We start from the raw sequence: 27217 nt of genomic DNA, 5'->3' as shown, positions 1-27217 counted from the left end.
ATTAAAGTTGGGCCCTCATTTCGAAATTAAAAAAAAACAAACAACAACAGAAGGTATCGCATTTTACGTTAATTTTGATCAATTTTTTTTAATTTGATAAGTAATAAATAATCAACACAGATGTTGTAAATATCGTTATTCTGCTACTTAATTTTATTTTACATTATTATTTACTTAAGAAAAATGTTCTAACTACTCTTATACAGGATGTCCCCCATAAATATAGATACAGATGAGAGATGTATAGGGGAGTCCAAAATATGATGATTGGGAGCAATTTGCCTCTACACCAATTTGCATATCTTAAGAGGACTTCAAAGTAGGGCAAAAAATTTCGAGAACAAAATTAATTTCTTTATAACCTTTCAACTTAAAAATATCCAATTTGATATAGTGTATTAAACTGTTAATTACATTGAGTAACTATGAGTAGAAGGCAATTAAACCCTTCTGGAGGTTAATTAGGGGTGACCTAACCTCAAAATTCCATATTAGTTTTTTATCTGTCAGTTGATTCGAGAAATTTTATTTTCATACCATGCACAAAGTAATTATAAACCTTTTTTTATTCTTGTGTTTTTCATGAAACTTTTTCGTTTTCAAGGGAAATTCGAATAACTAAAGACATATTTTCAACGATGTTATTAAAAAAAATCAAGAGATGTAACATAAACACTTATAATGCCCCCCAAAGAAAGTACATCACATTTATTGAGATCCGATTAACAGGAAGGTCAATCTTGAAGACAATTATTACCTCATCCAATCCACATTGACACTAAATTGAGGTGCAGCTCCATCATGCATAAACCAATATTCCAATCCCTATCGTAATAGCAAATCGTTAAAATAAATCTAGAAGCCGGTCCTGCTCTATTATGTAAATAGAATCTAAAATTCGGAGGAGGCGCCTGGCATAAATTACCAGAAAGTCTGTATAACGCGGTGAATCTTTGTATTGTTTTTACATCTGTTGGGACCTCTTTTTATATAGACTAATCTAAGAATGTCTCTTTATTTATTTATGGCAAATTAGAGTTTTCTAGGAAAAAATATTCTAGAATGTGAAGATCATGTATAGAAAACAAGTCTCTAATAGTTGCAGTGCCAGATAATCTGATGACGTAGTAAACACAACGAAATAGTAAACAGTAAACGGTGTATTTAAATAAATTAATATGCTAAGAATTATATAAGTGTTTAGTAATAAGTGTTTAGAGAATTTAGAAAATAGTTTAGTTTATTTAGTGTTAGTGTATAAATAAAGTAAGTAAGTAAAATACACCACGCGTATAAATATTGTTGAAACAACATTGCATAAAGACAAAATCTTTCCACTGGTACATTTTATCTTATATATAATGATGATGGTGCAGCAGTATGAATTACGACACTCCTACGACCTATTTCTTGCACTTATTTTGTATTCTAAATAGTGCTAAAGGTCATAGGTCTCACATGAATGTTAACTTCAGTAAGAAAGTTTCATCGAACGTTCCAGTAACAATCAAGATTCTACCCTTTCCATTTTATTAAAAAAAACAACGAGATTAAGACCCCCTCGCAAATATATAACACACGGAACAGCCACGAAATTGAATGGTGCCATAAATACGGTTAGCCTGACAGGGTATCGTTACAAGTAGGCCATTCCTATGCACAGGAAGAGACTTCCATCTCGGCAGGTCGAGATCTGTCACTCACAACGACCGTCATCCGGCAAGGGAGTGGGTGGATAGATAGGGTAGTTGCGGGACGAGATAACGCAAAAAGCTTTACTTAACCTTTCCATTATAAGAACCTTTTGTTTTCTCTATGTATGTCACAGAATTCTGATGGTTATCTCTTGGAGGTCTAAAAACATATCCCACGGTCTTAGTACTTATTTGTGCAATTTAATGAATTAAAACTTGATTTATGATATTTAATAAATTTAGAAACGATACTCCCATAGATTCAAGAATAGAAACCTTGACGGGAAACTCACAATATTTGTTTATTTCTCAGATGGTATGAATATTATTTCAAATAATAAAAGGTCAGTAAATTTCACTAGAAATGAAAAAAACTTTAGTAAGTTACTTTGTGCTTGTAACTAACACCGAATGTATAGTGTGTACCTAGGAAGAATCACTTTTTTCTGCATTTGGATGAGGTTGTGCTTTCCCTGGACAACTTTTATAATGTTGAAAGTGACATTGGATGATTCTCGCGTGTGCTTAGTGCGCCCCAAATATTATGTTAGGATGAATGAATGTATAATAACATATTTAGACACTGTTAGATATTCAGCACTTTAATTATTTAAATTGAATATAGCAACAAAAGTTAAACAAGACTGTTAAGGTATTTGATTAATCGAACAAATCACTCGTTATAAAAATAGCTTTATCGCCTGTTAATAAGAAGAATAAAAGAAACATCTGTACAATAGAACATTTTACATAGAACTGGGGCCTGTCGGGCCACGTTGTGCGCATGAGCTCTTCCACACATACAATACAATATGCGCTCTACACTCTATGAAAGTATTACTATAAAGTTTACTATAAAAATGTGACAACATTTACTCACTTTTTCCTTTTGGAAATTCAAATCAATAAATTGAGGTTTCAAAAGGATTCAGGAGCTGGTAATTTCATTCTTAATTGTCTTGACATGAGCAATTGTGAGGGTGAATATCCACTAGCTTGTGGAGTTTTTCGGTAACGCACAACATACTCATCACTCGAGTGACTAACTAAGAAAAATACATTTTTTGCCAGAAATCGATTTTATTCATCAATGTTGCTTCAAGAGCAATACAATCATTCCATCGCTTCTCAAACTTCTCGATGCCGTGCTTGTGGAAGGATTTGTCTTTTGTCTCAAAATAGGCTTCAGTTTCAGCAATTGCTTCTTCATTTGAGCTGAATTTCTTACCGGCGAGCATCTTTTTTGAGATCAGCGAATAACCAGTACTCACTAGGGACAAATCTGGACTATACAGTGGATGAGCTGGCAATTTGAAATATGGTTCGTTCATTTTAACCATAGTTGCCATCGACTTGTGAATCGGTAGATTGTCTTGGGGAAACAATAGTTTTTTCTTCAACATATGAGGCTGTTTTATCTTGATTTATACATTCAAACGATCCAACAGCTTTGTTGTATTCTCTATTGATTGTCTCTCCCTTTTGGAGATGGTGTGGATATCAAAATACTGAAGCCGTAACGTTCCCTCACTGCCTTCTGATTTCTTTATGGTCTCATCTATCTCACGAAATTTAATTTACTATTAGAATTAACCAATTTGTGGACTTTTTTGATGTTTTCTGAAGCAAAACTTCAATTGGACGACGATAACGTTCACCATCATCGGTGTTTGTACGACCACGTTTAAACTCAGCAAACCAATAAAAAAAATGGTTCTTTTTGGAGTAGATAACACTTTTGAAACCCTTGATAAGCTTATACAGTATTTTTTTCAACAAAAGCTACGATAAATTAGCATACATTATATTGTTTTGAAAATAACAAAAGTAGCTTCACTTAAATGGCTGTTACTTTTTTCTGACTAACCGAAATGTCATAATATTTGACACATAGTCTTTTGAAAGTTAATACATCATAAACGTCATATGGATCTGACAATGGCAGCGCCATCTGTGTGTCAGTCAAACGACTGTCAAACGAATGATATAATATTTATTTGCCAAAATAAAAAAGTATTAGGAGTCGATTTGCTAATGTTTTGACGCTTTATCAATAATAAAACTACTAGTCCCAGAGCTGGCTACAAAAAACAGGGTCGATAAGGTGCGCGCCATTTCAGCTTGTAAACTGGCGGTTCCCACTTAATACATCACCGAACGCCACTTCTTAAGGTCAGCACAGGTCGGATATGAAAATGCCAGCCGGTTTTCCCGGACGAAAAAATTGGCTGAAAAACCTCATAACGGGCGCGCGTGAAACCTTTAGTAACGTGGGGTTCAAACCTCAAATAAGAGCGGTGTAATAGCGCAAGAAGTTTTGCAGGCCGGAAAACCCTCGTAAGAAGTGATCGAAAGTGTCGGAAAACTCATCTGAAAAACCTCATAACGGGCGCGCGCGAAACCTTTTGTAACGTGCAGTTTAAGCCTCAAATAAGAGCGGTGTAGTAGTGCAAGAAGTTTTGCAGGCCGGAAAACCCTCGTAAGAAGTGATCGAAAGTGTCGGAAAACTCATATCAAAAACCTCATAACGTGCGCGCCCGAAACTTTTTTATTAGGTTTTTTGGGTCTCAACTAAGAGCGGTGTGATAGCGCAAGAAGTTTTGCGGGCCGGAAAACCCCCGAAAAAAATTGAAGAAAATCGGCGTATATTTGAAATGAAAATTTTTCATATTCGGCTTAATGGAAAATTATTTTTGATGTCTCTATTCAAAATACCTGTTTGGCGCGCGATAAAAAATGATTATATTTCAGCGAGTTTTCATCGTATCTTGATGATTTTTTTTTTAATTTCGGGTAGCTCAAACAGGTATTTTGAATGGAGACATCAAAAATAATTTTCCATTAAGCCGAATATGAAAAATTTTCATTTCAAATATACGCCGATTTTCTTCAATTTTTTTCGGGGGTTTTCCGGCCCGCAAAACTTCTTGCGCTATCACACCGCTCTTAGTTGAGACCCAAAAAACCTAATAAAAAAGTTTCGCGCGCGCACGTTATGAGGTTTTTGATATGAGTTTTCCGACACTTTTGATCACTTCTTACGAGGGTTTTCCGGCCTGCAAAACTTCTTGCACTATTACACCGCTCTTATTTGAGGCTTAAACTGCACGTTACAAAAGGTTTCGCGCGCGCCCGTTATGAGGTTTTTCAGATGAGTTTTCCGACACTTTCGATCACTTCTTACGAGGGTTTTCCGGCCTGCAAAACTTCTTGCGCTATTACACCGCTCTTATTTGAGGTTTGAACCCCACGTTACTAAAGGTTTCACGCGCGCCCGTTATGAGGTTTTTCAGCCAATTTTTTCGTCCGGGAAAACCGGCTGGCATTTTCATATCCGACCTGTGCTGACCTTAAGAAGTGGCGTTCGGTGATGTATTAAGTGGGAACCGCCAGTTTACAAGCTGAAATGGCGCGCACCTTATCGACCCTGTTTTTTGTAGCCAGCTCCCCGTCTATACATTCAATTAATTTATTCAATAACTTTATTTTTAAAGGATACAATATTATTTAAAAAATACAGGAGACATAGAAGGAAATAATACTTGAAACTATATTTTTTTATCAACAAATACTGAAGTCAACAAGGCACTAATATCTTTTAAAATTACAATGATCAGCTATTAAAATTAATAATAATAATTGTATTAAATTTTATATCTAATTTAAATTTTTAAATTGCTGAACAGAGAAAGAATTGTCTTTAATATCACAGTTTGAAGACGTATTTTTCTTTTTGTCACCATGCACATTTTTCTTGTGTCTCCTCAAACTATCTTTAGATCCCAACATCTTTAAGCACATATCACATTCTACAGCCTGTTTCGGTCTTTTAGGTTTGGTCTCCGTTTTCATAACTGAAATTCAAAAATACAATTTCAAAAATAATTATTTAAACAGAAATTTTGAATAAACAAACTGAAACAATCAATCTAATTTAAAATTACATAAAATAAGAAAAAAATCAAATTATTATGAAAATTATTCATTCTATAATTAATAATTTATATTTTTTATCAATCAAAATACTTTTTATTATTAAAATAATGAATTTAAGAAAGTTCATAGTTTTGACAATGGACGATCATGAATTACTGCACAGATATGACAGTCGTATCCCACTTAAAACTATCAAGGCCGATGTTTTGGAAAATATTAATCAGATACCTTGACTCGAACCCTTTAACGTTTAATCAATACACCTCGTATTAAATAATCGGATTTTAAAAAACAATTAATGGAACAATAAAAATAAAACTAAAAACTAGTTTGTTTGTTGGTGATAAGTTTGAAATGAATATACGAAGCACAATACTAACCGTTATTTGGTTCTTCTATACTTATAGTAACTCCGGATCCATCATTTTCCGGTAATGAAATTATCTGAAGATTATTTGAAGGTGTATTCAAATCCAAAAAACTAACATCATCCAAAATAAGAGATGGTACTGTGCCTGTTTCGTTAGTAGTTAATACCATATCGGTAAATTGAAGTTGTTGAAGTAAATTGGAGTGATCAACGGTTATCTGGTTTTCTGGAATAGTTGATAAAATTGTCGTCGGTATATCCAAGTTGACTATTTGAGAAGGAAGATCCAAAGTTTGTGGTTGGGTTGTTAACTAAAAGCAGAGTTTATTAATTTTACAAAAACTACTCCCTCAAAATGCCTTTAGACATTTAAATTTGAGAAAATTTTCTTGGAATGAAGAAACAAACATTTCTTTTTCTGTAGTTAATTATAGATATCGAAATTATTTTCTAATAACAAAAAACGCAATTATAAATATTTCTGAGGCTTACAATAAAAGCTATAATGGAATAAGTGGGTTAAAATTGATCTGGATGTTTATTTAGAGTGGCGCTATCAAGAAAATCATATTTTAAAACTTCTTGAGCCAAATTACCAGACCCCTAAACTCAATTTTAGAGTCCCTATGGTTGAAAACCTTTTTTTATAATTTTTTCTTTTGCGGTTCGCAAAGAATCTGAAAAAATTCATAAAGGTGTTTCTTCTAATAAAACAACATCCTAATTTTTTTCAGAGTTTAGGTATCACAATTAGGTCCAGATTTTCGTTTATTTACCCATTTTTTATATAAGGAAGTGCATATTTGGCAGAACTTTGATTATTTTCATTGATTTTCCCATTCTGCCGAAAGCATTGTCTGACAACAACATGCTCAAAAATTGAAAAAACCATTGTCCCATTTTTTTATACTGATATTGTAGAATTTGATTCATAGAAATTTAATAGAAATTAAAATTAAAAAAAAAATGTTTTTGGTCTTCACATTCAACAAAATTGAATCTGGGGACTCGGAAAACCACTCAAGATGGGGCACAAACCACTCTAACCGAGAAATCAATTATATTTCTGAGCATAGGAAGCTGACTCAATGGAGCACTCGAGATGGAGCGCAAAGCACTCTAACCGAGAAACCAATTATATTTTTGAGCTTGTGGAATTGTCTCAAAGGAGTACTCGATGTAAAACAAAAACCACTCTAACCTAGAAACCAATTACATTTCCAAACATGAGGAGCTGACTCAAAGGAGTACTCAAGATGGAGCACAAACCACTCTAGCCGAGAAATCAATAATATTTCTGAGCTTAACGGACTGTCTCAAAGGAGCACTCTAGATGCAGCGCAAATCACTTTAACCGAAAAACCAATTATATTTTAGAGCATGGGGAACTCTCTAAAAGGAGCACCCAAGATAGAACATAAACCACTCTAACCCAGAGCTTGGTGGACTATCTCAAAGGAGTACTCGATGTGAAACACAAGTCACTCTAACCGAGAAATAGAAAAGGCACCTCCACGAAAATTTTAGGATTTTTTTAGCAAACTGTGAAGCAAAAATTTTTGTCAACGTTTTTAGAGTATTTTTAACATGCTTATCCCTCTATAGGTGCAAATTTAAAAGAGCTAAAACCTTAATTAATGTCATAAACTCACATTATTATCATCCATTACCAAATTCAAGTTTTCGAATGGGACATATTCCGGTACCACATTATTCACCTCATTTTGTATATCTTCTTTATTGTTGGAAGTAACTAATTCCTTTGTTGTATTTTTCACGAATTCTGCCAATTTATTTTTTGTAGTTCTACTCTTTTTTTTATTAAGTGTACAATTACCGGTTGCTTCGTGGGATTTTTTAGCCCCCAATGTCCTGAACTCCATGTTACAATTTGTACATTTGTAATGCATAGCACCTTAAAACATAAATATAAACAATCAATTGAAAAAAAACTTACTAGTTCCAGGGCTAAAATCATTCAATAAAATATAATAAAATCTTGGTAATTAAATCAACCAAGTTGGAAATTCTCTAATTGTTGGTGGTATTCTTAGTGAACACACTATTTACTGCTACTGTAGTGGTAGCAGAAAACAGTGTATAAAAAATCATCTCGATCCCATAACATTTTCTTTTATAATTTTGTTATATTAACAATTAAAAATTTACAGTAGTTCTATAAACTAATGGGTGTCTTATATTGAACTCCTATTGACATGATGAGGTCATCTTCATAGATAGAAACTCCTCAACCATCTCTCAGGTTAACAGGCCAGTTTCTTGTGAGTCTTCTCTCCCGTTGGAGTTCTAAAAATGGGATTGATGTACAGTTCTAGTCTGTTTTCTTTTTTGATCTACGATTACTTCTTGTATGTAGTGGTATCTTAAGTGTGAGATTGGCTTCTTTGGAAAATAGTTGTATTTGATTTACTGGTACATTCCCATAGCTAGATACCATACATCCAAATTGGCTTCATAATGGTTTTGTAAATTAAGAGTTATTTTCAAGATTAGTTTTTATTTTATTCCTAGTAACCAGTATAAGTCAATTAAATTTTGAAGATATTTTCATTCCATGTTAGTCGTGATGCATTCTTAAATATTTAGGGCTGGGATTTTATGGAAATTGTGTGTTATTGAGAAAAACTGAAGTCTCTTCTTAATGTAACTATCACTTAAATGACTCATCATCGGTGTCATTTCCTTCAGATGGTGGTTGTTCTGGGTTTGACGATTTGTCTGTTTTAATGGAAAATTTTTGAAGTTTCCATGGTAAATAGGAGATATGTAAAGAAGAAGGGACAATATGTTCTTCTTTTTTGTTGAAAGTCATTTGTCGTTTGGTTGGGTGAAGTTTACCCTGCTCTACAGTAAACAAGATTTACACTTTCATGGGTCTTCCTGGGCTACATTTTTTGCTGATATTTTTTTGAGGTGTTAAAGGTTCAGAACTCCAAAATGTTACTGAAAGATTCATTTATTTTCAAACCTCCTGTTCTCAAACTCAAACTGTTTCCTGAACCAATTTATTCTCCCACCATAAGTGTCTTTTTTTCTTTGTGATTGAATTCTTAAGGGGTTTTGTGTTCAAACTTTTTCACTTTTGCAGTTTTAATGATGTTGTACCAGTCATGAGGCACATTGATGGTCTTATTTTTCCTGCTTGCCCTCAAGGTTCTTGAGGAAAGTGAGACTTGTTTTTATATACCTGTTATCCCATCATGAGTCAACAAACAGAACATGTTTGAATATCCTCGCATATTCATACAAATGTTTTCTAAAGCATGGAACTAGACCACCAGTAGCCTCATCCCAGACGTGCATATAGGCAGTGATGTTATTAAAACAATGAATACCAAAGTTATAGACATGAAGATTTCTCTTTTAGTACACTACCAAAGACATTAATTTGGGGATCAAAACGCAAACATATTTTTTACCCTGCGAGACTTCCGCAGCAACTTTTTTCAGTTCTGTTCACCTTAAAAGCAATTATATTTCTGCCTCTAAGTCGTCTGCCTTTTTCTCGTCAGTTTCAGCACTGATTTTTTAAAATAACAAAGATCACCTGAACTTTGTTCAGTAGTATTCCGAAAGAAATTAACAATCTGTCACTAAGCGACAGAATTTGCTACTGCTTAGCGAATAGTATCAGAACTAGGACTTGGTTCATTATTGCATTGACATTTTTTAAATTTGGCGCAATTTGCTAACTCAAACATGAGAAAAAGTGGACGTGGTCTACTTGTATTCGGATTGATATTAATAAATAACAAAACTTATTACTATATAATTAATTATACAAAAAAAAATGATGACATTGTATGTACCTGTATGAATTGTCATATGTACTTTCAAACTGGTTTTGGATGAATACATACTATCACATATGTCACAACTGAACTGTTTATGATTAGGATCGTGAGTTCTGAGATGACCGTTTAATGTAGCTTTCAATGAAAACGTCTTACTACAAATATCACATGTAAATGGTTTTTCTCCTGTGTGGGTACGATGATGCCTTTCCTGAAACAACATATTCACAGTTTTAGTTGCATCTACATTCTTGGAGTTCCCGAATTACGCGGGTTTGTCCCCTGCGACGCGAACGCCATCTAGCGGTCAGATAAGACAACTGGGCGTCAGATATCCTAAATCCAATAAAACTTACCAAATCGGACGGTTTCTTGAATAACTTTCCGCAAAATACGCAGGAATAATTACCAGCTGTACCTTGAGGTGTCAAGCGTTTTGATTGTACTACTTTTCTACTAGATCCAGTTTTATTTGTCGGGGATTGACGTGATAAATTATTTTCTAAAGATTTATTAGTAGTTTGTATTTCATTTTTTAGCGTTTCTTCTTTTCGTTCTTGTGTTTCTTTATTTTTATCCGTATTAACAGTTTTGTTGGTATCTCGGTTTAAATTACCTGAACAAGTATGTTTTTGGAAATACGTAAAACTCGAATAAACTTGATTGCAGTTCATACATATTATACTAGCGTCATCGAAAACGGCTTTTACTTCATTTAAACCCGTGGACGCTGGAAAAATGGTATTATCGTCGAAAATAGTTGGCGCTGTTGTTTTATCCGAATTTTCTGTTGGATGTGTATATATCACACAGGGATTTTCCTTTAATGGTGAAACAACTTGAACATTTTCGTGGTTCTAGAACAAATATTTTAAATTAGATTTTAAATATTAAGTAAAAAGTCCTAATAAAAAATAATAAAATGTGTGACATTTCATATAGTAATGACAATAAACAGATGTCACTTACTGGTACAATATCATTTAAGGAATTTACATCAACAACAGCGTTATTTATCAACTGAAAATCTTCTAAACTAACGTAAAAAGTCTGAAGACCCGTGTTTAAATCAGTACTTTCTATTCCAGGATCCGTATTTATAACTTGTGTAGGATAAGAAGGATCTTCGATTTGTTCTTGTCGACTTAAATGCTGTAAAACAAAACATTGAAAGTTATTTAAATACAGACAAATATTTGTTTAAGATGAAAAATAATAAATAACTATTCGTGCGACCAAAAACCCCACGGAGCAGAAAGGAATGAAGCACAAGAAATCTATTTTCGCTTTACTGCAATCTTACTGTCCTGACATAACCTCCTATTTAAAATTAGGCAACGATGTAACCCAGATAGAGATTCAACTTCTTGTATATGAATGTGTATGATGATATGTACGATAGTCGGATTATGGAAACCAAGTTTAATTAATTATTTTTTCGCTTAATAAATAGTTTCTTCCAAATAAATGAATTGAGTTATATGTATTAACCAACCAACACAATGAGACCGCTAGATATAAAGAATTAAAATTTTGGTTATTAAGTAACAAAGTAGTTTTAATACAGAGAATATGGTCATCCGTCATTGTTTAGCCCCAAGATACATTACACTTACAATTTTCTCAAATGTATGAATTTTGAACGAGGCTGCATTATATGTGTAAATGTGTTACAAAAAATATTTATATCAGTGATATGTTATCATAATTATACTAGTACTAAAACAATTACATGATACCATATGGCTCGAAAATATTATCATAGACGTACCCAAACCCCAACTACTACAAAGAAAAAAGCCACCAAAATATTTTTTACTGAATACACTGCTTACACTAAAATACACCAACACTAATACACAACAGTTTACTTTTACTTTGAGGGCAACAGAGTCTTGTATCCAAGAAATCAGTCATAAACAGTAACATTTAATATCCAGATTATGCCAACTTTTAAACAAGAATTTAACAACTACAAAGAACAAAGCCACCAAAATATTATTTAACATTGAATGCACTGCGTATAGTATCCAATAATTAACATTTATAATTGATATCCGTGGTAAATTATAAAAAGGGACCCTGTATTCAACTCAAATATAGCCATTCTAGAATTATATCAGTTAAAAGTACTGAGAATTCTTGTAAATTCTCCATTGTATGTACCCAACGATGTTATTGCTTGTGATCTTCGGATAAAGTCAATTAAAGAAGAAATATTTCACTTGTAACTCATCCCGACATGATGGCTAAAACATTAGTGATCCCTTACACCCAGCGAGGTTGATAAGACATCTTCTGTAATATCTCCCTGACAGATTTTAGTGTGTCATAGTGTATGTGTTGTGTAGTTATCAAACTAGATCACTACTAATCTAAATACATACTCTTAGATTTTGATGTAATGACAAATTCATTGATAAACCAAATTGACTATTTACAATATAAAATTTTATATTTTTGACAATTTCTAGTTTTCAACTGACTGTTCGTTCTGATCACATCTGCTTATATCTGTCTTATATCTTATATCTTATATCTATTTGTTTCGTTCTTTCTACAGACTTCTACAATACTGAATTTATATTTGCGATTCGTCAACTTCCCGAATATTCGCTACAGTATATATGTATGTATATTTGCAAAATTTGCATTCACGCATTGTAACACACTGTAACACTGTTTCATTCAACATACATGGTTTTGTTATATCGATTCATGAATTACCTGATTGTTATCTAAATTATTAAGTTTATTATTAGTTATTACACTCGCTTCTGTAGGAAAAATATTCTCAGTTTCTTTTTCTCGTTTCTTCTTTACTACCTAAAAACAAAAATAAGATTCAATCATAAATACTTCTTTTTTAATTTAATAGCTCTCACAGTATTCCCTGAAATTGCACAAATTTATTGTTTTGAAGAATTCTTACCTCTGCTGAAACCTCTTCTTTGTGTATGAACTTAATATGTCGCCTGGCAAGTGAAAGTGTTTGAAAATTCTTGCAGCAATAAGGACACATGTACGATCTGACACTACCATGTGTTAACATATGCCTTCTTAAATGAGATGAATTGAAGAATCGTTTATTACACTGTTCGCAAGCGTAATTCTTGATATTATTGTGATAATTCATATGCTCCTTTAATCGATATGATGTTGAAAACGACCTAAAATAATACATTACATTTAATTATGTCAGTTAACAACGACTTAGGTGGAAAAACTCACTCACTCAAAAGAAACACCAGAAATTTTCTATTTATTACAACCTCCCAAGTTAGGGAAGTTTGGAGAAAAGCGCAGATGGTAATACAAAATTCTGTTTTACAACTAAGATCAATCGCAAAAGAGAAGAAAAATCCAGTAAGCAACTTAAAAAAGTAATATTAAAAGGAGAAGCAGGAGTAGAAATGAAAAAGTGATAGAAAAACTAAAAATAGGAAAAGGATTGGGAGTAAATGAAATAAAGATGGAAATGCTAAAGTACTTAGGAAGTAAGGGTAATAAATCATTACAATACACAAAAAATCCCAGAGGAGTGAAAAATATCAAAAATTATTGAGGTATATTCTTTTTTTGTACTACATACAAGCTCTTTGAACACATAATTGAAGACAGAAGGAAGTAGACGACACATTAAATGATACACAGGAAGCATTTAGATCCAATAGATTAAAGCAAGATTGGATATTTATTTTGAAACAAATACCAGAAAAAATAACAGACACAGGCAATGAAATTAATGTTGCAGTAGTTGAAGAGAAAGCTTTCTAAAGGAAAGTAAGGAAGACCAAGAGCAAGATGGAAAAACCAAGTGGGTGAAGATGTAAGGAGACTTGGTGGAGAAGTAGACATAGCTGAGGATAGAAAATTATGGAGGCAACTTATTGGCGAGGCCAAAAATCAACGTGCATTTTAGTGGCCACAGTAGTAGTAGTAATAAAATTAATTGACTCACTTTTGACACACACTGCATTTAAATTTTCTCTCTGCTCCTCCTTCGTGGCGTTCTTTCATGTGACAGTTGAGATCATAGTTTTTGGTGAATTTTGTACGACATATAGTACATTGCAAAAGTCTTGGTACTGGTGTGTTATTATCGGTATACAAAATTTTAGTTCTTGAAGGTTTAAGCTTTATTGTACCTAAAATAATATTATTTTATAATAAAAATTAACCCCTTCTATAGATATAAAAACAACATTTTTACAACAACAAATAAATTTAAAAAAATATATATACCATGGATATTTTGAAACAGTGGTTGTTTCAACACTCTATTAATTTTAGATTGAGTTTCGTTTGATGAATTTTGTGTCATTTCATGTCCTATATCCAATCGTTCAGGGACAGTTGAATTTTCTCTTGCGTGTTCCCTGAAAAATTAAAAATTGATAAAAACAACATTAAGTCTGATATTTATGTTTGTACCATTTTTTTATTGAAAAATAAACAAAACTTACTTAACGTGAACAAATAGTGACTGTGTTGTTAGAAAAGTACTTTCACATATGCCACATTTCAAATTCCCCATCTGGTGTTTCTTATTCATATGAGAAAGAAGTGTGCATTTCATTGAAAATCGTTTATTGCATATTTTACACTGAAAAAACGAAATTAATCAGTCTACATAGTATTTATGTTAAAAGAAAATTAATTTAAGACAGTAGCCTAATTTTCAGAGCTCTAATAAATAAAAAAAATGTAAATAATTCAGAACAAGAATATTTTTGAGTTCAAATATTTGATGACGATAATTCTATTTATAAGTAATAACATCAACGAGCTATAAGCCACCACTTCCAGATAGAAAATAGTTCAAATTACGTAGAATGAAAATTAATTTTAAAAAAATGACACAGTAGTCAAATTGGATATTCCATAAACATAGTACTCAACATCTACATTTTTGACATCAGATTATTACTCATGATACAGTTATTATAATAAGATAAAAAATTTTATAATAGCATCAGTATTAATAAAATATTTTTTCACATATGATATAGTTCAAAACCATTTCACTAAAAAATTAAAAACTTTAGACAATTTAGAATAAAAATAAATAGATCCCCATACCATGTACATCACTCTGTACCGATGATTCTAATTAGTTATGAAATCCCTTAATGGTATTAGTGAGTGTACAAAGTCACCTTGTTCCCTTTTCCATATAACAAGTAGCTCCAAATATACAGAATGATTAAAAAAATTATAAAAATAGTAACACAATAAAAAAAATCAATTTTTCCAAACAAACAAATTCCTAAGTTACAATTTCTGTAACCGTTAATGATATTCTTACTGAACACACTGTTTACACAGACACAATTAAATCGTTTGATTTAATTGTTTCGATAACCTAATTATCATCTTCAGAGACTGAGGTAAACTAGTTTTGATGCAGTAGTTTAAACATTGTGATCAATAAAAAATTCTTGGAATATTTGTAGAATAGTAATCAAAGTTAAACTTAATATTTTGAAATCGATTCAACTTACCTGAAATGGTTTTTCTTTGGTGTGCACTCTAATATGCTTAATGAGATCTGAAGGTTTTTTGCACATCTTGGTGCAATGAGTGCACCTATACCATTTGACATCTCCTATTATTTTCAATTGTACTGTATACTTTTTACCAACTTCTCCATTTGAGGAACCGGTTAATGTTACGTAATGGTCAGTGTTGTGTTCTTCAAGATCTTTTAAATTTTTCATTACGTTGTTTATTATGTTTTCTTCGTTCTGGTTAGGTCTCAAATGTACTTTGGTAACGTGACCATTGAGGGAGGCAACTTTTTTGAAAATGCAAGCGCAATGTGGGCATTTAAACATTTTCTGGCATCCGTATGGTACAGTGTGGGTTTTTTGAAGGTGAACTCTGAGGTTTCCTTTAAATAATCAAGATTATTAATTGTTAATAACCAAAAATTCATTTATCAATTGTGATTAGGTATTTTGTTAATTTCACCCATATAAGTACAAGGAGAAAAATAATTATTGTTGACTTATTTACATTGGCCTTTAATTTTCACTTGTTCACCCAGAATTTTATAAAGCTTTAGGCTTTGTGAATTCTTGAATATTTTGCAAGAAGTGTTGTGTCATCAGCAAACGTTACTATTTCTGTTTTCCTGACTGTTAGCAGATCAGAATTATAAATTAGATGAAGTATAGGTCCAAATAGACTTCCTTGTAGTACCCCTGAGTTAACTGGGTTTAATCTCCCATATTTATCTTGACTTTTGACTTTGACTATCTTCCTAATATAATTTCAAAAATAGATAAAAGTGTCAAGAAGGTTTATTTTTGATTTTGCGTAACAACCCTTCGTGCCTAACCTTATCAAAGGCTTGGTATTGATAAACGTTGCTGACACAAATAATTTTTTTTCAAAGGCTTTATTCTTCCCGTTAAGAGTTCGTTTCTTTGGGTTTGTCTCTTCTAACTGCATCGGTGTCTCTAGGAAATCTTTGAAAGACTTCGTATATATAGCTTCGGCTTTTTACTACACAAAAAGACACCAGTGACACTAAACCACATGAAGTTAGAGTAATAAAATGAGACACAATATCTGGATATGTACCTAGATAAGAGATTAACATGGCAATAGCTTATTTTCACAAAGAGAAAACTCTGGGATACTGCAAGTATCTCTAATATTGAAATACTCCAAAGGTTTCAGAATAAAGCTGTTAGAACTATTGTGTCCCCGAGGTACGTGCCCAAGTCCATCAGCAAAAGTGACCTTCAAAACCATTGGACGCGAGAGGACTAGATTGGACTACCTCCAGATGGAACTACTATCCACTAGGACAGCAGAAATGAAATTAGGGCAAGACATCATATCTATTACTTCAAACTGAAGAAGTCCACAAGGGGGAGTTGCATCCCCACTTATGTAGAGGTTAGTAGTAGACAATGAGACTGAACGTCAACACGAATTGCGTTCACAGGGGAAATATATGGGATTCACATTTAATAGTAAACTCCTCTGGAATAGACACGAAAGGGAAATAACCACTAAAACTAAGAAAGTCTTAATGGTGTGCAGAAATTTCGCAGGGAGGAATTGGGGTTGTAGGCCAAACATCCTACTGTGGATGTATACTGTAACCATGAGACCAGTGGGGTAGTGGTTTGGGGTACTAGAACTAGTCTAGGTACAAAGACTGGCTTAAATATGTGCAACCGACACCAATATATAATTTCCAATAACTGTACATCTCTCCACATAGTATTGGAAAGCTTGACGGAAAAAAGTCACTCAGAATGTTCAAAGATGAAATCACCAAAGAAAAACCGTCCTTAAATAATAACCAAACCTGTGACATGCCTCAGGATGATGTATCGAGAAAAAAATTTAACTCAATGTTAAGCAGTAGAAGCAATTGGGATCAAAATACCATGCAAGTTTGGGAGTTCCTGGACAAGCTAAAAGAGCTAGATAAGAAACATAAAGTTGCCATTTATTGGATTCCTTAATACATTGGAGTGGAGGAAAATGGAATAGCTGAAGTAGAGGCAGATAAACTCTTCCTAGAACTTGAACCCTTTTGTGGTATAAGAATCAGAATACTAGAGAAAGAATTAGAAAAGAAGGTAGTTAGAGGTAGAACCATTTACTGGTACAACCTACAGGGGTTGAGAGAGGCAAAGACACTTCTGGGAAGGTATAACCAGAGAAAATATACTGAATGTATATTGAATGTATACTGAATGTTTTAATAGACACCTATTATCTCGAAGTATGAAACACTACAGAACTCCTCTATGAAACATAAGACGAAGATATCTGGCAGCTACAGTCATCCCACATTCTGGACTTTTTAAAAGAAGTGGGATTAATAGATCAGCTGCAAACATTGAGTATCCCCAGTATTTCTGCAAGAAAAGGAGAGGAAATAGATCCTTTGGGTCGCAGTGTACATGGTACCCTAATATACAAATAAAGTTTAAGTTACGGGACCAAAGTAAGTGCCATAATATATTCAAATAAAATATAAAAACTGCCCATCATTAAAATTAAGAAGTCAATTATAACTAAAAGTATATGTTGTTTTAAAAAATTATTAAGACAGCTTATATGTTACATACTGTTTAATAAGAACAATTAGTTGAGAATTAATTTTCTAAGCTTTACATTGGAGGCTGTCTTCCAAGTGATGAGTATCTCCCTACTGCTGACTCTTGAATTTGTCTGGTAGTAAAAAAACTCACCTTTTTGAATAAATTTTGCTGGGCACAAAGTACACGAAAATGGTTTGAGTCCTGAATGTGTTAATAAATGCACTCTCAGTGTTCCTTTTTGAATAAAAGAATGATCGCATATAGTACACTGAAAATTAATTATTAACTCAACAGATAATACCAAAAAGAAAATTCTTACCTTGAAGGGTTTTTCACCACTATGTATCATTTCATGCCTAAGTAAAAGTGAACGTTTTATAAAACTTTTATTACAAATTTTGCAAGTAAATTCTGAACTATATGCCTTTTTTTTAGAATTTGTTTTTCTAGTTTTCCTTTTCTTAACACCTCTCAATGCCTTGATGTGGTTAGAAATATGAATTCTGAGCTGGTCTTTTGTCTGAAATTGTAGCTCACAATGGGAACAAGTTAAAGAAGGCAGTTCGTTTTTCTTTGTTGTAGAATGTGTCGTCATGTGTTGTGCATATTCATCCTATAAATAACGAAAATATAAACAAATTAAATCACATTCGTCAATTTCAAAATTAGTTAAAATAGTTGTAAGTATATTCAAGGAAATAAAGCACAAAACTTAGGAATTTCTGAGTATTTTAATTGCATTGGTGCAGGGAAAAATGCAATTTTGAAAAGTGCTTCTCGAATTGTTAAAAGAATTAAAAAATTATATCTTGAAAAATATTACCAGAAATGGGTTAAATTTTACCACCGAAGGGTTCTTGAGATCGCTGAATCCGAATGTCACAACAGAAAAGTTTTGGGGTTCTCGAGCTTGATGAACATGAATATCACGAGAGTTAAAGAGTTCGAGGTTATAATTATTATAGATTCATTTTCATTTTTTATCATAAAGTATTTTTCACTGCCTTATAATATGGTTATTTCATTTTCGTCGCTTCCCATTTTCTTCTTCAACAGTTTCTTTGACAAAATAATTTTCAGTTTTTGTACAATTAATACCTGAAAAATTTTTGCTAGCAATACTGCTGTGTAAACCATACTTCCTTCATTCATATGCATTACCACAACCAGTTTTGTATCCGCAAAATATCATATTCATTATGCTCGCTGGGTCAGGCAATTGTGTCATTTTCACCGGGACCAAATGCTGTTCTTTTAGTTCCCATCCCCAATCAGTGAGATGCATGCTGCATTGATCCCTTAAAGCTACATTTGCACTTGTAAATGAACTCTTCAAGGTTATGAAAATGACAATGGTACCTCGAGGGTCATCGCCGCCGTGATATTCATAATCACCGACGTTGAAAACGTATAAAATATATATATATATATATATATATATATATATATATCGCCCACCTTGAACACCAGTTCTCTTAAAGTTATCACCTTCGTGATCTTGACCTTGAAACCCCATGAGTAGTAAAATGAAACTCATTTTTTCCCTATACAAATGCAATTTTCATTTCTTATTCATAATTTTTTATCTCAAATTGTCCTGAGGGTCTCCCTAATTGAAAGCATATTGTTGCATCTTGATCTTACTGCTTAGAAATTACTAGATTTTGCATTTTTTGTTCTGTATTTCTTAATATGGTGAATTTTCTAACCTCTCTCTCAAATTCAGCATCACATTCTTCACAAGTTTGTACTTCCTCAGTTTGATGTATCATCAAATGTGATCTCAAGCCGGCAGTTCTCTTAAATTTTAAGCTAACACCACAAATTGGACAACTCTTCAAGTTATTACCTGTAATGTGAACCAATTCATTGTGTATTTTCAAATTAACCTCATTATTATATCCCATTGAACATTGATTACACTTAAAAGTTTTCTGTGATTTGTGCCATTTTAAATGATCTTTATATTCTTTGATTGTTTTAAATGTTCGCTCACATTTTGGACAAGTATATTTTGATTCGGGAAGGGGAGGTAAAGGAAATAAAGAGTTGTCAAAAGTTTGTTCATCAGTTCTTTTAATTACTGATGGACTTTCCTCTTGTTCTCCAATAGTGCCATTATTACATACTTCGGAATTTTCCAACAAATGCTGAAGACAAAAATATTTTAATACAAAGAGAAATTTTCATAAATGATATATACCTGTTGGTTTTCATTATTAATTAAATAAATAGATTCTTGTCCTATGCCAGTAGAAGTCTTGAAGACATTGTCTAAAGGAATAACAAAGTAAGTTGAGAAAGAAGTATCAGTAACAGTGGAATTTAAATTATTTGAGGTTAGCATTTCGAAATGTTTTTGTTCTTCACACAAATATATTTTTACATCACTTGTCCGTTATTTGTTTTAGTAAATATTTTTAAATCAAAACTTCATATAAACAATGGTATTTAATTGGTATTCAAGTACATGTCAGATTGTGTCATAACAAAATAGTTGTACAATTAATTCACACATTTACCAAGTATCTATAAAAGAAGAAGACAACTGTCTTGTATAATGTAAAGTTAATTGAGACGTTTAATAACAGTTTAGTTAGAACTTTTGATGCTCTCATGTACAGATTTAAGTAATAGAAAAGCGGTATACAAGTTATTTGTAATGTAACTATTAGAATTATCTAATAAGATTATTTTACCGTCGTACTATTTTTGTAGCGTATGTTTAGTTTTTATTTAGTAAAAAAAAACAGTTGTAGCGACGACGTAAGAGAATTATAATTTTATTCAGATTTTTCAACGCTGCTATTTAAATTAATGTTATAAGAAAGGACTACTGTTGGTAAATCGATTATATGGAACTTATCGTTAACAGTAACTTGTGTTAATATCCACAATAAAAATTTTCTGACAGTTCAAAAATATATCTTTATAAAAAAGAAGAGAATTGACATTGTAATGTACACAAAGATACTTAATAACATAAATAAACAATATTTATGACTTAAAAACATAAATTAATTGCAAATATGTATCAAATAGAAATATTTGATAATGATAAAAATCGTCTTAGCATATCGCCCGAAGATATTCAAACCAAATGTCGAGTTTGTCTTAAACAAAATGGAACTATTAATATATTTGAAACTAGAGAAAATGAACATTTTTACAGTGAAATATTAGCAGCTTTGTCTTCGCTTCAAGTAAGATTATGATCTAAATAAGTAAATTTATTTTTGTTAAATTTCTAACTTTGTCTTGATTTTGGGCCCATTTTCTATGAAAATCAGTTTAAAATAACAAGTATAAATTGACGTTTCGACCATTTCGTTCTTCATCAAAAGTTATTTCAAATTGATTGTCATAGAAAACGGGCCTAAAATCAAGACAAATTATAACGAAAAAAAAAATAAGTGAAATATATAGGTGTATGAAATTTTTTAAATATATATTTGTGTGAGACGCATCAATATAATTTTAGGTTGATAAGATGGATGGAATGCCACAAAATGTATGTAATATATGTGGGGATTTAATCACGACAGTTCATTCATTTAAACAGCAAGTACAGGCTTCACATGTCATATTACAAATTGCTTTAGGGCAAATAAATCTAAATACCATAGGGCAACCATCATCTAAAGCAGACTTTGATGATATTAAAGAATTAAAAAATGACGTTGCTGTTGGTGATAATACAACAAATTCAAAAATCATTGATAAAAAATATGAATGTTCTTTCTGTAGTCTCAAATTTGAAACACGTTCCGAATATATATTTCACAGAAAAAGAGAAGAAAGACAAAGAAGAACAAAACAGTCTTGCCCTCATTGTCCTAAAAAATTTTTCACTTATGAGTTGAAGGATCATATGAATTCGCATACAAAATTCAAACCTTATGAATGTGAAACATGTGGTATTAGATTTGGTTATAAAACAAGCCTAACTTTACATAATCTGAGACATAAATCAAATGAAATTCCCAAATTCACATGTGGGGAGTGTGGGAAAAAGTTCTTTACAAAACATACATTAGGAGTACATCAAAAAATGCATGGAGGGCCTCCATATCCCTGTAAAATCTGTAACAAATTATTTTCAAAAAGAAATGTATTGAAATTGCACTCAAGGAGTCACTCAGGTGAAAGACCTTATTTGTGTAATGACTGTGGAGCTAGTTTTTCCCAAAGGGGACATCTGAATACTCATATAAAACTCAAACATAGTAATGAAAAACCGTTTTGTTGTAATATGTGTGATAAAAAATTTGCTATAAAGAGCCATCTAAGTGTTCATTTGAAAACACATTCAAAGGAAAAATCTTACTTATGTACTGTATGTGGAAAACTCTTTACTCAAGAAACAGCCTGTAAAGCTCATATGTTGTCCCACTCCGAAGAACCGGGCATCTTATGCAACACCTGCGGGCAACTATTTCCCAGTAGGGTGAAACTGTTTGAACATATAAGAGAAAAACACGGAGAACTCCCCTTTAGTCCTGTAAATAAAAAGCGTTGGCCGAAAGGAGTTAAAACTCGAATGTGCGAGTTGTGCCAAAAACAATTTGATAAAAAAAGCACCTATGAAATTCATATGCGCACCCATACTGGAGAGAAACCATTCTCTTGTAAAGAATGTGGAAAAAAATTTACCCAAGGATCCCACTTGTATTATCACATGAAGTTACATAATGGAGAAAAAGACTTTGGCTGTCAATTCTGTAATAAAAAATTCACTTTGAAAGGGAATTTGACACAACACGTTAGAACTCATACTGGAGAGAGGCCTTTTGAATGTGAGGTTTGCTCTAAAAAATTTTTCACCTTAAATACTTTAAGACGTCATAAAGTTACACATCTTCCCAAGTAGATATTTATTTAAAAGGATTTATGTGTATGTAGTGGCAGGTTTCATTTACTAATGCTGAGTCTGACAACCTTGTAATATTCTGATTGAATATTTAGTTAATTAGCTACATCTTTTTAGAAAAATAATTTCGCCATGTTTTCAGAGTTATATTAGCGTTTTGTAGTGGGATTGTGGCAAAATTAAACACCGAAATGTACCAACTCTAATATATTTCCGAGCTTTCTAATATTTATGTAACATTTGGGAATTTTATATATATATATATATATATATATATATATATATATATATATATATATATATATATATATATTGGAAAATATTTTGTAGAACATAAAAATATCAATGTAAAATTGAGTTAACTACTTTTCTCTAATTTTATTTGAATCGAAAACCATCAGTATCAAAACGAGACCAAGGATATTGGTATTAAACACTGATACTTTATGAATATTTTATTTAACTATACATGATTTTTATAAGAGGACATTATATTTGCTCTTCGGTACCCAACGACTGTTAGTAGTAGTCCATCAGTACCGAGTGGGCAACTAATATCTGCGGTCTGCCATATCTGAGGAACTGATTTTTTTACAGCCTAAGGAAAAAAATGTAACAAAAGTTATCCCGAGAAACATGTGGGATTTGTTTTTAGAATATTATGATCACTACTAGAAGACATATTTGAAAATATAGTGAATTTTTTAACAATTTACCCAATTAATTGGCACTTTATATATGATAATCGAATTTTTCAATAAATTCTCCCATTTTATAATGTTTCATTTATTGGATCTATAAGAGATTATGAAAATGTGAATACTTCATGATAATTTTAAACACCTGTAATTCATTCCCTTTTTACTGTGAAATTTTTTACGTGTAAAATATATGTTTCATAATTAATGGCTAACTATTATTCTTAGTCCAGTTTTTTTACCTTGATAAAGTTTGCAAATATGTACAATTTAATTGATACATACCACCCTCGTAGAATGGCTTCGCTGCTTATATACCTACATCTCGTCGAAACGTATATCGAGCCATAACGTTGTAGTTGGTAAGGTTGTCGAAGTGCTTCATTTCCAACACGGAGATCGGAGGTTCGAATCCTCTGTCGAACTAAATTTTTATTAAGTAAGCCACTTGCTCTTAGTTCGAGGGAGAGACAAACAAACCCACATACTGGTGAAGCTAATCTAAGCGTGTTAATATAACCCATTTACAATTCCTATCCAATAATTATAAAAATGAAGAGCAGGTAAAATTAAAAAAAAAAAAGTGTAAACGGAATAAAAGAATTGAGGAATATAACAAAAGATAGTGAAAATTGTAACAAGAGGGGACAAAATCCTCATAAACGATACTTGAAAAATTAAAAGAAAAAAATTTTAGTCATTTTGATCAATGAAGAGTAATAAATGTATGGAATTTGGTGGATTGAAACGAAAAGCCTCAATGTACATGATGAATTATTTATTGTACCGGTTCTTGCCGACTCAAAAACTCTTAAATGCTAATATTTATTCTGTAGAGACAAATAAAAGTAAAACAAAATAAATCAACTTGTAAAAGTTACCAATATGAAGTTCAAATTTTGTACACACACAGTTCAGTTCCTTTTCATCAACTTTTCTCTTATTTTTTCATTTTATCAGTTTCATTTAAATTCTGAAAAATTATAAAAAAAAGAACCAATAATACAAAAAATTTAAAAAACTTAATAAGTATGAAGAACAGGAAGATAAAAATTAGAAATGTATAGACAGAATAAAGGAATTGGGTGCATAAAGACAAATTGAGGAATATATCAAAAGATAGTGGTAACTAGAAATCATAGGATACTTGAAAAATTAAAAGAAATTTGAGTCATTTTGATCCATGAATATAAATGTATATAATTGGGTAAATAAAAACAAAAAGGCACAAGGTACATGAAGAATTTATTGTAAAAAAAATCATCTATTTTTTATTGTGGATTGTTTTATGCTTCCTCAAACTACTCCCAGTACAGAAACCTTTACCACATAAGTTACAAACATAAGGTCTATCGCCTGTATGCGTTTTAATATGTTGACCAAGGTTGCCTTTCAGAGCAAACTTTTTGTCACAGTAGGTACAACTATAAGGTTTTTCGCCTTTGTGCAAGTGTAAGTGAGTTTTTAAATGGGCATTTTGGATGAACTTGCTTCCACAAATAGAGCACACGAATGGCCTATCCCCTGTGTGACGTCTTATATGAAAATCCAACATTTGCTTTGTTGTAAATCCTTTATCACACATTGAACATACATATGGCGTTTCACCAGTGTGACTTCTTATATGGATATCTAGAATTTGTTTGTTCTTGAACTCTTTTTCACAATATTCACATATATATTTTGAATATACATATTTTTGTGTGCATTTTCTTTCTTTACAGTGCATCTCTGGATTTTTCTCGTGTAATTTTAAATGTCGTTCAAACGCTTGTTTGTTTGTGAATTTCCTTCCACAATATTGGGATACAAGCGGTGCTATATCATTATGTTTACGAAGATGATTGTTAAAGGCCAGTTCTTGAATAAAACCCTTCCCACATATGTGACACATATGAGGTTTTACTTCTGCGTGTGTATATTGGTGTCTGGCTAAATTTTCTTTTCTTGAAAATTTCATGCTACAAGAATCACAGGGATATGGTTTTTTCTCTGCATGGGAATTTAAATGTTCTGGTAATTTACACGAAAGCACTTCCTTGCTGCAGATATGGCATATCTTTTTCGCACGCCTTCTAAATATTTCCATTTGTCTGTGTCTTCTGTACTTGGAAACATCATAAAATTTTTGACCACAAAAACTACACATGTACTCTTTTACTTCGAGTTTAATTTCGGGCTCGTCTGTAATTTCGTTGTGTTCAACAATTACCTCTTTCAAAAAAACACTTTCAAAATCCGGATCATAAACAACTTCCTCTTTGACGTCGTCCTTCTCTTCTTTATGTACCTTGTAAGGGGCAACTGCTTTGTTGTGTGAATTATTAACTTCTATCACTTCCATTTCATCAACATCATATATATCATCACTATATTTATCAAAGGCATATTTCTCTTCATTAACCTTCACATTATTTTTGTTTATTGATTCATCTACTTTCGTTGGGTCTCCAAAAAATAATTCTAGTAAGGTTTGAGATTGTATGATTTGTTCTTTAAATGCACAAAATTGTGTAAGCATATCGACACATTTGTCACAGATATTTCTAGGTAAACTATCTCGTTGATTGAGCTAAAACCAACATCATCAGTAAATATAAATAGTTCACAACCTTCGTACCAAAATAAAATAATAAATCATATAAATAATTCTTAAGAGAAAACAAAACGTTATTGTAATATTAACAAACGTTACCTGTGCAAATAAAGAATGGAATATTTCACATAAAAGTGTCCCCTTATATGAACTTTCAAATAAATTTATAGTTGCGTCTTTATTGAGGCAGGATCGACATATAGAATCTACTTCTTCAGCAGCAAACGTAATGACGTTTTTTTGCTCTTCATTAATTACTTCTATTTCAAACATTTTATTTATGTTCAACGTACGATTTCCTATTTTTAATGTTTTTTAAAACATTTTATATTTACTATAAACACATACATAACCCTTAAATATTAAAAACGACAATTTTGAGCTGAGCATAGATAAAGTAAGAAATTTATGTTAAACTACCATCTTAGGGTGTGGTTACATGTAAAGAATGGTAGCTTCGGAATAAACCAAGCACAATAAAAGTAGCCAATCAACGCAAGTCTCTATGTTACCAGATAATAACAGTGGGATTTGCTTCTATATAATGATTAATACTCGTAGTCGCAGTATTAATAGTATCATTATCAAATTAGTATATTTCAAAAAATACCGATGATATAATGAAAGTTAAGACAGTTGTTACTTAACATATATCGAAGACGTGATACTGCTTGTTTTGCGTTGCAAATAATGGTGCCACTTGGCTTAATTCCAAAACTGTATCTTCCTTAGCTAATTGATTGATGATTGATTTATCACGATCTAAATGTTCGGAAAGTAATCTGGATTATATTTTCTTACATTTAGAAACTGAACGAAATTAACGGTATATAACTATAGGGCTTTTTGGAAATTATGATCTGGTATCAGGTAGGTCACCTATCAAGTGATTGCAGATCACTTGATAGGCAGAATGAAATTTTAATCAGAGCCTAATATCTATTATTTTTTTCGTGCGTATTTATTCAGTTGTATAATAGATTTTATATGGATAGTTATTATTAAGCAGTTATCAACTATTCTATGAAATTAATAATACAGGATGGATCTTGTCATATGTCATTTCGGGATTATGTTACAACCAGCCGCCATATTGTATTGTAGAACAAATATTGCGTTATTTACATAAAAATTATTATTATTTGTTGTGTTATTTCCATTTTTTT

At 31.9% G+C, this 27217-nt stretch overlaps 3 protein-coding genes across 3 annotated transcripts; 1 reads left to right on the top strand and 2 right to left on the bottom strand.

Moving 5' to 3' along the window:
- Positions 1-5158: 5158 nt before the first annotated feature.
- LOC130452435 (zinc finger protein 236-like) lies at positions 5159-20437 on the bottom strand. Its single transcript, XM_056791720.1, has 16 exons — positions 20091-20437; positions 19597-20037; positions 18207-18500; positions 18038-18155; positions 15320-15708; positions 14282-14421; positions 14061-14194; positions 13777-13963; positions 12748-12985; positions 12543-12641; positions 10785-10967; positions 10172-10672; positions 9831-10026; positions 7653-7915; positions 6011-6311; positions 5159-5548 (listed from the first exon to the last, which is right to left on the bottom strand). The coding sequence occupies exons 1-16, from the start codon at positions 20232-20234 to the stop codon at positions 5352-5354; spliced, it is 3825 nt and encodes a 1274-aa protein (XP_056647698.1). The 5' UTR covers positions 20235-20437; the 3' UTR covers positions 5159-5351.
- A 413-nt stretch (positions 20438-20850) lies between these two features.
- Positions 20851-22969, top strand: LOC130452427 (zinc finger protein OZF-like). The gene is made up of 2 exons (XM_056791709.1): positions 20851-21090; positions 21369-22969. The coding sequence occupies exons 1-2, from the start codon at positions 20917-20919 to the stop codon at positions 22755-22757; spliced, it is 1563 nt and encodes a 520-aa protein (XP_056647687.1). The 5' UTR covers positions 20851-20916; the 3' UTR covers positions 22758-22969.
- Positions 22970-24687: 1718 nt separating this feature from the next.
- Positions 24688-26943, bottom strand: LOC130452418 (zinc finger protein 260-like). The gene is made up of 2 exons (XM_056791697.1): positions 26151-26943; positions 24688-26027 (listed from the first exon to the last, which is right to left on the bottom strand). The coding sequence occupies exons 1-2, from the start codon at positions 26322-26324 to the stop codon at positions 24720-24722; spliced, it is 1482 nt and encodes a 493-aa protein (XP_056647675.1). The 5' UTR covers positions 26325-26943; the 3' UTR covers positions 24688-24719.
- Positions 26944-27217: the final 274 nt, after the last annotated feature.

Source organism: Diorhabda sublineata, chromosome 1 (genome assembly GCF_026230105.1).
Source record: "Diorhabda sublineata isolate icDioSubl1.1 chromosome 1, icDioSubl1.1, whole genome shotgun sequence".
Classification (NCBI taxonomy): Eukaryota; Metazoa; Arthropoda; class Insecta; order Coleoptera; family Chrysomelidae; genus Diorhabda; species Diorhabda sublineata.
Note: the sequence above shows the minus strand (reverse complement) of the source record. Positions and strands in the feature narration are given on the sequence as shown.